This window comes from Lycium barbarum, chromosome 4 (genome assembly GCF_019175385.1).
Source record: "Lycium barbarum isolate Lr01 chromosome 4, ASM1917538v2, whole genome shotgun sequence".
Lineage (NCBI taxonomy): Eukaryota > Viridiplantae > Streptophyta > Magnoliopsida > Solanales > Solanaceae > Lycium > Lycium barbarum.
The window spans coordinates 13,077,572-13,093,283 of NC_083340.1; the positions used below are offsets into that span (position 1 = coordinate 13,077,572).

Consider the following 15,712-nt stretch of genomic DNA (forward strand, 5'->3'; position numbering starts at 1 on the left):
AGTTGAGATCAAGTTAAGGTGTCTATCTATGTATTATGCCTTTTATATTACTACTTCCTCCGCCCCAATTTATATGAGAGTTGATCTATTTAAGAGTCAAACGACTCTTTCTTTGACTCAATTACAAACATAGAAAAGTAGTCATGCTACTTCTTTTGTTTAATTTTATCATTTTATAGAATTATCATATTATATTAAAAGTAGGAAGCTCGTATCTTCAAAGTTAAATTACCATTTCACCCTTAAAGTAAATAAAAATCTAATTAAATATTCATATTTTAATTACACAAAACTTGAATTAAAAGTTAAGAAGGCAGCAACACTTTAATGCTTCAAATCAATTCACCGAAACCGTTTCCTCCATAATTATTCACCCACCATAATATATATATATATATATATATATATATATATATATATATATATATATATATATATATATATTATAAAGCTAGGCATAAACAAGGTGACGTGACACCTCTCTATCACCACCATTCGTATTTATCTTTTTTCTCCTTTTTTTGCTTTTTTTCCTAACTTCCTCTTATTTATTTGTTGAGTTATTCATTATTTCTGTTGAATAAAGCTATTCTTCCCAAGATTCAAAAAATGTACCTTTATGAAAATTAACGCGTTTAAGACTAAATTTATTACAATAACTCTGTATGCGTTACTATTCTGTTTGTATTACCCATTACCCATAAGTTACAAACGGAGTATTGCTATACCTAAGCATATCATTCTTCTCCTCAATCCAGTCTAATCTCCGCACAGAAAGTTCTCTCCTTTTCTTTTTGTTATTTTATTTCCCTTTTTCCTGTTGTGTTTTTGCCACAGTATAACAACTTTTTCCTCGTATTTCTATCTTCAATTCTTCTACAATTGATAATATGCTGAGTTTTTCACGTACTAATCAATTTCGTTTTTGAATATATTGAAATTTATATACTTTTCTTATGTGAACGAAAACGATTGTAGATTGAACAGGTGGGTAAATTACACAAGATAGTGAAAATTCGCAAGCCTTGCAGGAGTCTTTTGGAGGTAAATTTTTGCAGTGCACATTGTGGTAGAATCTTTTTTAGTTGTAGGTTGAGTTTACGGGTAAATTACACGAAATAGTGAAAATTTGCAAAACGGAGGTAAGAGTACTCTTTCGAGGTAATTTTTTGTGGTAGAATCTCTTTTATTTCTTTAATTGTGTTTGCTTTGAAAGTGACTTTGAATTTTTGGTAGGTGGCGAAAACATCAGACATAAATGACTCATCAGGTGCTCGAAAAGAAAAATGACATATATATATATATATATATATATATATATATATATATATATATAATGTTCTTATTAAGTACATCTTATGCATGTTGCAGGCTTATAGTTATAGTGTTAGTGTTAATTCCTATATAATTACTTTGTCTTTACAACGAAAAATAAAGATTTCTGTAAACGTGAGGCAAAAAATAGGAGAGTAAGAGAAAGAATAAGTAATGAAAACGCATAGGAGATAAAAGGGTAAAACATTATAAGAACGCATAGGAGATAAAGGATAAAACATTATAAAGGGAGAAAAAGTTGGAATGAAGTCCAACATCGGACATTGCATTTCTCCAAATATTTCTTAACATATTTTACTTTTCTTTTATTATTCTAGACTTGGATTGAATGTTTATTGAAGTCAAATGTATAACTCAAAGAGAAAAAAAAAAGAAAATATTCAAATAAATATAAGATTAATCCAGGTTACATGAGAAATTGTTTTCTTCTTTTCTAAAAAAAAAAAAAAAACTCAAAAGTGTCAATTGTAAAATTATTGTCTTTCGTACCTGCGCGAATCACGGGCAATTTCACTAGATATTAGTGTTAGTAACATCAAAACATGGATAATTTTAAGAGTTAGTGATCTGAAGAGTTTTTAAAATGAAGAAGAGTCAGTTTGAAGAGTTAGTAACGTGAAAGGTTTTTTTAAAATGAATAAAATCCATTAGGACTCCAAATCTCCTCCATCCCATGCTTCAGCCCTCCCTATAGCATGAATTTTCTTTTATTATCCTTCCAAGCTCCTCTTTTCTATTTTCTCTTAAATCAGCTTATATCCAGGTCGTATGTGAGTTGTTCGTTATGTGTTTTTTTGCCAATGATTTACTATAAATTATTTCACTAATATATATTTTTTTTTTTTTGCACTGTAATCCAAAACATAATTCATTGGAGGAAGTATGTATTCTGCAATGATAAATTATAAAATCAAGAAATGTCATGTTGTATCATACAAGATCATTGGATTTCTTGGTAATCGCTTTTTCTTTTCACACAATCCGAAAATGAATAATTTGCAGTTTCCAATATTCTCAAATTTAATTTCTTGCAGTGTAGGCCAAAATATAATTCATTGGAGAGGTATGAATTTTTCAATGATATTACATCAAGTACTATCATGTTGTATTGTACATGATCATTGGGCTCGATACTATTTTTTCTTTTCACGTAATCTTTTCAAAAAGCGTAAAACTTCCCAAAGCATATGGATTACTTCTTTCCTATTTTGGTTGCAAATACTTTTGGTTATTAAATTCTAGCATATTTTAATTTTCCGTGAATTTTCTTGTAATTGGGTCGCTTTTGGTTGCTCCATATATGAGCTTGAATCATAGATTGATCTTACGTCTTATTTCTACTTTTTTTCTTGTAATTGCACCAGGTGTAAATAGGTAGAAATAAGATATAGGTTTGCCTTCGTTTTAACATAATGAATAGGATATCATTTTGAAGTATGCCTTTTGTTAATAAGAGTTTTGAAGTATGAAATTTCGAATTACAAAATCAGTTACCTATATACTTGGAAGATAGTTTTATTATTCGCTAATTACATGGGCATGGATCTACTTTTTGTAAGTTCTTGATTATTATCCTCATCTATATGGATATCTTTTTCTTTTTGTGTGTGAATAAGGAATTATTTTATACTATTATTAAAGGATATGCAGAAAAAAAAAAGTTCCATATTATACTAGCTGTCATGGCGGATGAGTTACATTATGAGTTTTTTTTTTTTTTTTTTCAGATTATGATAAATTTATTGAGAAGGCATGTTAAAGTTTAAAATCTTACTTGGATTCTCAAGAAGTAACAACAATTATAAAAAAAATTTTAATCACAAAAGGCCTGTGTGCCTGATATATTCACTGAAGAGAGCTTACAAAAGAAGAGGGGGGCTTGGCCTGACCTCTAATCAGTTTAAGGAAAATTACATTGTGATCAGGATGAAATATTCCTTTAAACTGGGAGCAAAATACATGATCAACTAACAAAGAAGTTAGCTTTGTCATATCTTATTCTTAAATTAAGTAACTGACAAGCATCCAAGTGGTAAGCACCACGAATGATTCTAGGCAAAAATCTATGATCAGTGAGTAGCATAGGATTGTTCAGATTTGCACCATGTTTAGCTAGGCCATCCGCCACTTGATTGGCCTCTCTGTAACAATGAGTGACCTGGAAGTTAGCATGATTCAGTAGATCATGTAAGGAACTTAGAGTCTCTCTGAGCTTGGAATTTCTAAGGTCCTTCTGTTTGATCATATTAACAATCAAAAGAGAATCAAGTTCAAGAAAGAACTGATTGTAACCATTAGCCATGCACCATTGTACACCAAACAATGCAGCACTGGCTTCTGCCAAGTTATTGCTTTCACATCTCGATGGGGCAGAGAAGGCGATAATTAAGGAGCCAAGATAATCCCTGATCACCCCTCCTATTCCTGCTTTTCCACTTTGGGCAAAAAAACTTCCATCGGTATTGATCTTAACCCATCCAAGCTCTGGTTTCTTCCATAGTACCGGCTTGCAAATAACTTTTGGTTTCATCCTTTCCACTGCACTGCATAGTTGTGTCCATAGTGGAGGAAAATTGATCTTGGGAAAAGCATAGGCCATTGTCCTTTGCAAAGTCCAGTCAATCTAAAAGATGATTTTGCTTTGGACAGGTTTACGCTGATCTTCATATTTGTAGGAGCAGAAACTTTTCCATAGCGCCCAGCAAATCACTATTGGAGTGATTTTAAGTATGATCTTATGGATGCCATTGATAGCTCTAATCTTCCACCAAATCTGCAAGTTGTTCTTTGGATTTTGATTTGTAACTTTGATGCCTAGAGAAGCTCCAAAGTAATTCCATATCTGTACTGCCAACTGTCCCTGTATAAAAAAATGCTCCAACGTTTCACAGTTAGGGTTAGTGCAACATTTACACGTAGGTAGTAATTGACTAACATGTTGTTTTTTAAATTTACAGAGTATATCATCAAAAGGAAGCTTCCTTCTTAACATCCTCCATGAGAGAAAGGATATTTTGAAAGGAATCTTCTTATGCCAAACCTGATTGATGAAATTCATTACAGGGAACTTAGCTCTTATTATCTGCCAAGCACTATGATTATCGAAATTACCATCCATGGAAGAATTCCAAATTGTATAGTCTTGTTTATCAGGATTTCCCACAGAGATATTAAGAATTCTTCTGACAATGTTATCAGGTAGCAAAGTACCAAGTTTCCTCTCGTTCCAAGTATTTCCTTCTAGGAAATTCTTCACATTGATCTTTTTGGATTTAGGAGCATTGGGCCCCATTGAAGAGCTAAAGCTCCATTTCCCATCCAGTTATCCCACCAAAAATTGCATTCTCCATTGTTGATTTTCCAGACAATGTTGTCTTCTACCTGAAGTTTGATGTTCATCATTTTTCTCCAACTATGGGACTGTCCATATGTTCTTTTCCTAGCCACTGGATGTATATTAGAACAGTACTTAAAATACAAGAATTTAGCCCATGTGGATTGATTGGTTCTGAAATTCCACCATCTTTTGGTGGCAAAGGTGTCGCTGATCTCTTGTAATCTTTTAATCCCAATGCCACCTTCCTCTTTGGTTTTGCACAGATTCTCCCAAGACCTCCAATGGTGTTTGTTTTTTTTTCAGAAGTTGAACCCCAGAAAAATCTTTGTAGATGTTTTTCAATAAGCTTGAAAGTTGCTTTTGGAGGGTCCATAGTAGCAAGAGTGTATACTGGAATAGCTTACAACACATGTTTAATAAGAGTTAGTTTCCCTCCATAGGAGAGTAATTTTCCATGCCAACCACTTAACCTATTAACAATCTTTGTTACAAGACCATCAAAATATTCAATCTTCCTACAACCAATATAAATAGGACAGCCTAAGTAGTTAAAAGGAAATTGCTTTTCCAGAAATCCAGTAGCCTGTCTCATTCTATTGATCCTGTAGTTGGCCGTTTTGGGAGCTATGACAAAAAAGCTCTTGTCCCCATTAACTTTTAGGCCAGAGCTCTTCTCATATCTCTGAATCACTTTTATGACAGCTTTAATGGATCTAGTTTTTCCTCCACAGAAGATAACTATATCATCTGCATAGGCAAGATGATTGATTTGCGATGCCTTCTTGTTCATAGAGAATGGAGTGAATCTGCTATTGTTGTAGAGATTATTGAGTTGTCTTGTCAACACTTCTGCAGCTAGGACTCATATTAAAGACAGCATTTTTAACCTCGCTTTCAGAAAGAATGGCTGTCAGCATATTATTTTCAGCTTGTGATACTATACCAGGAATGCAATCCAGAAGATCCATGTTGGCCTTGTTCTGTTGCAGGTTGAATAATTTTCCAAAGTGCCTAATTGCTGCCCTTGAAATTTTCTCATCACATTGAATCCACCTGCCTTTGTTGTTCTTTATTCTATGCAATTTCATTCGGTTGCTTCTATCTCTTATAAGGCTGTGAAAATACCTGGAGTTACTATCTCCTTGCTCAAACCAATCAACCTGAGCCTTTTGTTTCAAAATTGATTCGTGAATAGTCATTCATCTTAAATACTCAGCCTGGCCTTTGTTAAGATCCGTTCTAGTAGCTTCAGTGTTATCCTGGATATCTCTTTCTTCTACAATCTGAATTCTATTTTCCCATTCTTCAACATTTTGTGAGCATCCCCTATAGTTATTCTAGACCAGTCACTATGCTTTTTACTCAGAATTTTCAGTTTCTGTTGTAATCTCCACATTGGGTTACCAATGATATTGATATTCCGAGTTTGCTTGACCAACTCCATGAAATCCTTCTGCTCAGTCCATAAGTTTAGAAACATGAAGTAGCTAACAGAGGAAAATTGGTTAGAATGACATTTAAAAAGAAGAGGTCTGTGATCCGAACCTGTTCTCACAAATGCCTTACATAGATACTGTTGAATTTTTGAACCCACTGGTTGTTTATCATGATTCTATCCAACCTTTTTCAAATCCTTTTTCTTGGCTCTCTATTATTGCACCAGGTGAGTTTTGGCCCCACGAACCGCGCATCAGCCATCCCACAATTATCCATACAGCTAATAAAGTTAAAACTCTTAGAAGCTCTATGCAGCTTACCACCCAATTTCTCATCGGGATCCACTATAACATTGAAGTCTCCTCCAATGCACCAAGGATATGTAATATTCTGATTGATATCCTCAAGGCTCTCCCAGAGATCTTTCCTTTCAGCTTTAGAACATTTAGCATAAACACTGGACATATAGTACTTTTCATTGCTAGCAGCATCATTGAATCTAATAGTAATTTGTTGTTCATCGTTAGCTATAACAGTAGCCAAATAATGGACAGTCCAAAAACACCAAATTTTACCATTATCGTTAGAAACACAATGTTGAAAGCCAAGAAATCTCTTATAACCTTCAATTTTGTCTTTACTAACCATAGGTTCCATAATAGCAACAAACTGACTATTATTCATTTTGACCAGATTTCTCAATCTGTGAATCGTTTTTCTCTTTTTTGATCTAACCCCCCTAATGTTCCATATAATAGCACTAATCATAGAAATATTAGAGGGTAGGTTTATTTTGAACTTCTTTCCTTTTTTTTTTGGATCTTTTCTTGCTTTTGCCCTTTCCTATCTTTATAGGTGAGACTCCAGCTTGTTCAAATCCTGCAACAGTGTTATCAATATGCTCCTGAAATGTTCTGGTAATTCTTGTTCAAAATGTCTTGGTGAGTTCACATCACCAAGTTTATCTTCTGTTTCTTCTCCCCTGTCTTTATTAACACTGCTAGTGTTGTTGATATCATCTCCATTCCCGGTATTTAAATCAACAAATAGCTGAATGCCCTGCTGATTCCTGATGTAAGTGTCAACACTAGAGGTTATGAAGCCAACTTCTTCCAACCCCCGTGAACTACTATCCTGCTTTTCCTCTTCTTGAGAATCAGCGACATATTCTTCAGTTGCACTGTTATTTTGATCAGTACCATCTTCCTTGTCGGTTTCATTAGAATCCTTACCATCTTATTCATTGTTAGTATTACCAACTTGTTGACTGTTCTCATTCTCTTCTGTCGCTTTATTAATTTTTGGGTGCTGTTGTTTGTCCTCAACGCTGGCAGTGATCTTCATATTTTCAGATGTATAATGTTTCCCTTCAGTAACGATTTCTTTCTTGTCTTCCCCATCTCCAACTGATATGTTATTGATTTTTTTACGAGCAGCACTGACCTTAATCTTGGTTCTCTTTTTTGGAGGCTTTTTTTTCTTCTTCCTCTTGATCCTATCCAGCTTTTCTTTCAACACAGACCCAGTCTTGGCCTCAGTATAATTCTTTTGCTCGTTGGCCTCTATAATAGAATGGTCCATTCTTGTGCCAATGGTTTCTTGTGGCTTATCTAGCCCTTGTTTCTCTGCTTCATTTTCCATTTTCTGCAGATTGTTTTCTACAACATTATCATCATCAACACTTTCCTCTACCTGTACTTTATTGTTTTGCCTTATCTTCCCATTTTCTTTATCCTCCAACTCCTCAACTTTCTTTTTTTCAACCCTTCTACATTGCAATATAAAGTGTCCTAAAATTCTGCAATGGTTACAAAATTTTGGAACGTTCTCATATTCGATCTTTTGGTAGAAACCTTTTCGAGGACAATTTTCATCCTCCGTTCCAACAAAAATAGAAGTTAACTTGGTCTTGGTCAAGTTTACCTCCACTCTCACTTTGGCCATGCTTGGTCTGGTACGATTTTCTGTTGCAGCATCCATGGTAAGTGGAGTTCCTATTGGAGCTACTACTTGTTTTACATAATTCCAGGTGTGCAAATGGAAAGGCAATCCAGGTAACAATACCCAAACAGGGACTATCGGAGAGTCCTCATCAGGTTTGAACTCCGGTGTCCATTTTTTCAACCACATTACTTGTTCATCAATTTCAATGGATCTTTTATACCACACAGCCTTAAAATCTTCTTCCATCGAGAAATTAAGAAAAACAGTACGGTAATCATAAACCCCGATAGTAGCTTTACCTTTGACAGTAATTTTCTCCGCAAATCTTGCTCGAAGTTTCTCTATTTGTGGTCTGGTTTTAATAAATTTTCCAACCAGTGTAAATCTGCATTCGTTAGACATCACTCCATAGTAATCTTTCGAGTTGAAGAGAACCACTGCTACTCCGTTGTGATTTGTGAATTTTGCTTTAACGTCGGGGTTCCCAAATCGATTAGGGTTCTGAATAGCAGGGGTCTGGATTGCTTTAGCATAGTTGGAATTGGATGGGGCTTTGTCGGTGGATGTGTTCGCAGTGTTGTTAGCATCTTCGTATCGACGCTCACGCGCCGTTTCCGGCGCCAATCTCGTCCCAATGGGGACGACGCGTATCGTTCAGATGCTAGAAGATAGCCATTTGGTTAGAGAAATCAGATTTGTACGGAGAGAGCATTTTTAGAGAGAGAATTTACAATTATAATTTAATTTTCAATCTCAAAGGAATAATTAAATTAACTATATTTTGAGTTGAGGATGAGACAATAACTTGACACTTGTATAAACTTATAATGCAGAATTCACTATGGTTGAAGTTGTTTGAGAATTTCCTTGACAAATTTTCATACTTATATTTCTAGGAAATCAAGGTTGCGGGATCAATGACTACAAGATTATTCACATTTAAATAATATGTTATGAAATATCAAAAAGGAACAATAAGGAGTTGTCAACCTGAATATTTGATATTTCATTATATGGACCGCATAAGAAAAAGGTTATACTGATTCAGTTGATTGTATATATCTATCAATTATAATAGTAATCCGCGATCAAGTCATTCGACTATGTTACTATCCATTTTTCAGCTTGTACTTTCCTTTCAATTTTTCAATTAGTCATCGATTACCCGTTTTAATGTTGTCTATACCGTTTTAAAAAGTTTGTACTGATTATCACGAGACACACATGCTCAAAAACTAGTGTTTTATATACATGTATGGAAAAATTTACCCATATTATGTTGACTACATTTATATAAAGTCGTTTCGTCGTTAATTCATTATAATGATGTTTATCACCGCATGAATCGCCGACATATTGCCGGTTGATCAATAATTCAGTGCTAGTCATTTATTGTTTGCTCAAAATAATGACAAGCAAAATGGAATCAAGATCCTCTATCCTACATAGTTTCCACCTAATTGGCAACTAAGTGAGTCCGAACCTAAATAACGGAGAAAAAATCTAAATGGATTGAAGTAAGGCCCCCAAAAAACTGTAAGTATTCTATCGGGAGCGCATGAAATGTATCTCTCAAAAACTCACTATTCTAAGATATAATACAGAACAAATAAAGTGACTTTGTTTCATAATTTTCTAAATTTGAGTGAGTCTGGTGATATGAAACAGAGCAAAGCGACTTTGCTCTATAATTTCTTTAAATTGAGTGGTTGTTTGAAAACTTTAATCAATAAATAAATGGGTCAAGTGTTTCCTTTATTCCCTCAAAAATGCATATAGAAGTTGCAAATTCTCTTGAAAAATGGAGATTTGATTTAGCTCGATGTTTCACCAAATTCCTTCATTGAGTAGAAGCGGATGATGTTAGTATATAGTAAGTAAAAAAGCTCAACTATGGTTGATAGTTAAAATTGTGCAGATATACCCTTGGTTAAATTTTAGCTCACATATATCCTTACCGTTCAGTAGTTGGTCTAAGTATGACTTAGTTTAGCTGGAGACTCCATTAACTTAATTAGTTGATTGATGAGTTAATGTCACACCCTAATCTTACTAGGTTGTGATGGGCACCCGACCCTTACTTAGGGCCGAGCGAACCCGCTGACTCTTACTACACACATAATCACTTTGGTCTCTTAAGTTAAATAAAAATGAAACACATTCTAAGGGCCTACAGAATCATTCCTTTCATCGTTCTCAAGGCAAGTGAAATTTTGCTATCATATGGAATCTGTAACATAATGCACAATAGTACATCAGCTTACAGAGCCGCTTACAAGACTGACAACCCACATACGTGACTCTGTTTGCAAAGTCTCTAACATCAATCAGAAATCATAACATATATATACTCTGACTCAACAACACTCCGGAAGGAAATGGAGCTCGCCAATCCCGCTGGAACATCTTCTAGCAATGTCTTCTACTCATCTGGGTGTACCTGCGTGGCATGAAACACAGCCCCCGAAGAAAGGGGGTCATTACGGAATATGTACTGAGCATGTAAGGCATGAAATACAGTAAAGAGGATCATAACAAAACAGAGATTTACCAGAAACAAATATGACCTTTAAAAGCATTAATGCACTTGCCCTTTTGAAATGAAAATCATACGTACATTATCATATACCGTACCCGGCCCATTATGGGACTCGGTGGATAAAATCATGTCATCACATCACCATATCATCATGCATGCATATATATAAATATATATACCGTACCCGGCCCTCTAGTGAGGGACTCGGTGAATAAAATCATGCCATCACATTACCATATCATCATGCATGCATATGTATAAATAAATATATATATATATACCATACCCGGCCCTCTAGTGAGGGACTCGGTGAATAAAGTCATACCGTACCCGGCCCATCATGGGACTCGGTGCCATAATCATGTCATCATGTACATATACCGTACCCGGCCCATCATGGGACTCGGTGCCAAAATCATATCATCATATACATATACCGTACCCGGCCCTCTAATGAGGGACTCGGTGAACAATGCAGTGGAATACGCACGATAACATATCCTGACCCGGGACTCAGTGAAAGATACATTGAGACATGCACGAGCAGAGTAGTGAGAAACTGTATGCACATAAATCAATTTTCAAGACTCGATAGATAGGTACGCTAACCGACACTTGAAAGATCACAAACACGTTTCGGGTCAATCCGAGTTAGTATAAGAAAGTTATGGACATTTTAGTACAGAAACCTCTACGAACGTTTTAAAGCAATCCGAGACCGTCTACGAAAGTTAGGAACATTAATTCTTACATAACTCTTTTAAAAACATATCAAAAGTGCATAAGAATCATAAACAAGCTCGGAATCAAAGAATAGAGTTACCCCAAGATACGTATCATACCTTACTTGGCTCTAGGACATGCCAAAAGAAAGAAAGGGTAAGCCTCACATACCTGTTCCACGTCCTATTAGCTACGCTTATTTGTCCAAGCTTGCTAGTCTACATTCAAGAGAATTTACACAATCATTAGACTCATCGTCATACGGTTGTCTTAGTCCTTCAAATAAATTCATTTATAATTTGCCGAAATTTCGGCAGCATTTCCCCTGTAAATTCAACCAACCCCGAGAATCCAACTCGGCCAAATTATCAACAACAATACCAACAACCACATTAACAGCTTCAACAATCAATTCAAATGCATTCTAACGTTAGTAACTCCTTTTACATAATTCGACGACATTTCACTTACATTCAATTCAATCACACACAATCAAGCTAACATCAATGCTCACACGTTCAAATACTTGCCCAAGACCTTATAAACAAAACTCAAGAACACTTCAAACAATCCGCGCAATGATCAAAACGGCCCAACCAATTTGCAACACCAACAGAAACTTTTCAACTCCATAAGAACAACAACGACACATTATTTTCTTCCAAATTCATAAACTACTCCAATAATCCACACATTAGCAAATTCATTCATACAAATATAAGAAACCATACTAATGTCTCATTAACTTCTCCAACAACCCACAAACAATTACAACTTCTTTTCAAGCCATCAAACCTTCCTTTTCATTATGGAATCCACAACAACAACAATCAAACTACTAAATAAAATCAATTCATCTTATCTTACCAACACACCTTTATTCGGCCACAGCCTTCACATCCATATTTCATGAATTTCATCCATTTCTACATACCACAACACTCACAAATCATCCACAACACATGAAAGAGAAGATTAAACCTTACCTTCTTCCACTTGTCTTCTTACTTGGCTAGGGTTGTATATTGCACAAATGAATGATTTGATTATTCCAACAACCACTCCATGTTAATAAGGGCCCTCCACTTGGTTGAATTACTAGAAGAAAATATTTTTTTGATCAATTTCTCATGGGGCCAATTTTTCTTAGCCATGACCGAATACCACCATGTCCCTCTCTTGAAGTTTCTTGAAATTTTTAAGAAGAATGAGTCTTGCTATGTAAGCCCCCACCTACATATATATATATATATATACATGGCCCATTAAAGGTGTACACATGTCCCACCTCATGGCTTAAGGTAATTGGCCAAGCCATGGGTGGGACCCACACACACGGCCAAAGTGGCCCTTCATGAACTTTCTTGAATACTTGTGAATTTCCCTCTTTGCCCCTAGCCTTCCACAATATTACCATGAACCACCTCGTGAATTTTCCTTTTTACCCTTAGCCTTTCTCAACATTTCCATACTAATAAACAACTTGTGTATTAAAATAATTCCGAAAAATAGTCTTGCCCTTAACTTACCATGACTATCTTGAAATATCCGAATGTACAAAATACGGGATATAACATCCTTCCCCCCTTTAGGACATTCGTCCTCGAATGTCGAATTAGTCTTATAAGGTCTTATAAACACTTCGGGGGAAATATTTCCTTTATAGCTATGGTACACAGCTCATTCATCCGTCAACATAACCCATTTAGGAGTTTAGACTACCTGTAGGTATAGGAAATAAATAGGGACACTTCTTCTTCATCTCATCCTCGGCTTCCTAGGCCATCTCTTCTCCTTTATTGTTTCGTCACAATACCCTAACAAAAGCCATGTCTTTGGTACGCAATCTTCACTTAACGATCCAGTGTGGCTATAGGCTACTCCTTTATCCTCATGTTTGCCTCTTGATACACTTACTGTCAATTCGTTTCTACTTCTTTCAAGTATCCTCCTGATATGCGGATATGTTTTGAACTCTGGCCTCGAGCTAATAAATTTTCCTCCTCGAGAGCTTGAAAATATTGCGATTCCTTTTAAGTCTAATATAATATGTTCTCCCCCCCCCCCCCCCCCTTTTAAGGGCTCCTTATACGCCAACAGTGTTCGAGTACCCTTGTCTACGATAATTACCTACTGCCCTTCACCTTCTTCTTTAGGCCGGGGTTCCGTCATCGTATGGTCTGGTCTGTCTATCTTCTTGCTACTTACGCTCTCATATTTAACTAGAATACTTGTAAAGGTATCCAATTCCGATGCCTTCTTTTCGTCTTTCCATACCTCTGTCTTTTGTGACTAACGGTGTTATGGACTCACTAGTTCATGGAGACGTCGAGATTCACTATGTCCTTTTATGAAGTCTTCAATTATACCTTACTCCTCATCTTCCTTCCAGCTCTGTGCATGACATATCGAAAACTTCTTACCATAAGTTTTTCTTTCATTTTTCTGTCTATATCATCGTTTTGTCAACATTTCCATACCCTTCCATCCACTATTAGTCCTTTCGCCCAATTAGCTCACTTACTCGTAAGTCTTATTAACTATGCGTTTGCACTGCAACTGTGCATCGATGTTGTTTCGAGCGTCCTGCTACTTTTGCTCTTAGCATAGAATTCTTACAGTTTACTCTCTCTGTGTCCTCGTTCGTCGAACCTTTATCTATCTTTATGATGCTACGGCCGGGTGGTCTCCCATGCACGTTCCTTGCACTTCATCACATTTCCTCTAAGATCAAATCTTTCAGACCTCACATGAATTTTCATTTTATGCCATTAATTTTTCTAATCAATCGTGTCGACCCATCCTCCTTGTTCTTTCCTCGATGCATAATCGGATTCCTATCGCTAATTTGTCAAAGTATCCTTCTTACTCCTATGGTTAAAGATTTCCAATTATTTTATTCCCAAACGTTCCCCTCTTCCTTCGACTAACCCGTTAGTATACCTTTCCTACTTTCATCCTTAACGCTTCTTGGGTTTCTTCTTCCTCGAGTACTTTTCTTCTCTTGTTATTGCGGTGTCATCTCCGAAGTTTGTGAAATATTCCTTAAAACGCGCAAATCCGTCTTCTTTCTTAAGTTACCCTTTTGGAAAGCTCCTCCATGTCCGAGGCATCCGTGTTAATCTTACCCTACGCCTATCTCTTTATATTCCTCTCACAGGCTGGGAATCTCTTAACATCGTCGCAAAGCCTAAACATTCTTTCCCTTACCTCACATCCCTTGTCATAGTCACTATTCTTTTAGCCCCACTTATTAAAATCGGTTCTCGAGCCCCACACATTCCTCTTTTGCTCCATATTACCGCACTTTATCCTTTTCACGTACCTATCTTTGAATCTTTTACCCAAGTAGTCTCGTGCCTTGCCTGTAGTTTCTCTCGGAGGCTTCACTCCCTGAGGTTTCTTACCTTTCACCCTTTTTCCGGCACTTTGATCTCCTTATCTTCCATTTACTCACTTTCTTTCTTTTTCAAGTATCTTTGTATTAGAACTTTCCAATCTTAACCTGTAGTGGAAACAGCATCAGCTTACCTTGTAACACTTGTACCATTTATTTTTGCTGTCACTTGAACTTCGGTACCCTCACTCGATTGATGCCTCCCATGTACTACCACGCCGACCGCTGGGATACACATGCCCATCGATACAGTCATAAATAGGATACCATCTGCATATATATATATAATTACTACCATCTCGCCCACAAAATACTTCCAACGCTATTCAAGCTTATCCTAATTCCAAAACTGTGATGCACTCTCTGTCTTTTCACCAGTCTAGTCTGCCTCGTCCTACGCGACCTCTTATGGTCTCCAACCATCCCGTATACTCTAATTTCTCTTAGGCTACTCTAGCTTCTCATTTGCCTCTTATGTCTAAATCTATAGGACTTTCAGTAAACTTCCCAGGGGGGTCACCCATCCTAATATTTCTCTCACCTTAGCACGCTTAACCTCGAAACTCGGAAGGAATTTGGTGTGTTAACGCTGATATAATCGCATCCACCTCATCGCATGACCTTCATTACATGATCTGGAGCAAGTCGAAGTCTTACAGATTCCGAGACATTTTCGTAACACGTCCTTCCCTTTACAATTACTATTTTAGCCTTTTCAATTCCCACTATTCACCTTTCACCTATGTGTATGGCTACCTCTCATCTTGGATTTCCAGATTCCTGATGGTAGGGAACACACTTTCGTCGCCATTACTTATAAATACTCGATTATCCACCTCTTTGGACTTCCGCTTGCCACTCTTATATAATAATCTACAGCAGAACTCATTGGTCGACTTTCCTTGAATCGCCCATTAGCCCTTGCTCCTACTAAACCTCGAATGTAACCCATTTTAATCCTTCGGACTGCTAATCGTCTTTCTCACAATTATTCTTCATG

General features: G+C 36.3%; 1 protein-coding gene across 1 annotated transcript; it reads right to left on the minus strand.

The window, feature by feature from the left end:
- Nucleotides 1-4,733: 4,733 nt before the first annotated feature.
- LOC132637168 (uncharacterized) lies at nucleotides 4,734-5,462 on the minus strand. Its single transcript, XM_060354304.1, has 2 exons — nucleotides 5,135-5,462; nucleotides 4,734-5,062 (listed from the first exon to the last, which is right to left on the minus strand). The coding sequence occupies exons 1-2, from the start codon at nucleotides 5,460-5,462 to the stop codon at nucleotides 4,734-4,736; spliced, it is 657 nt and encodes a 218-aa protein (XP_060210287.1).
- Nucleotides 5,463-15,712: the final 10,250 nt, after the last annotated feature.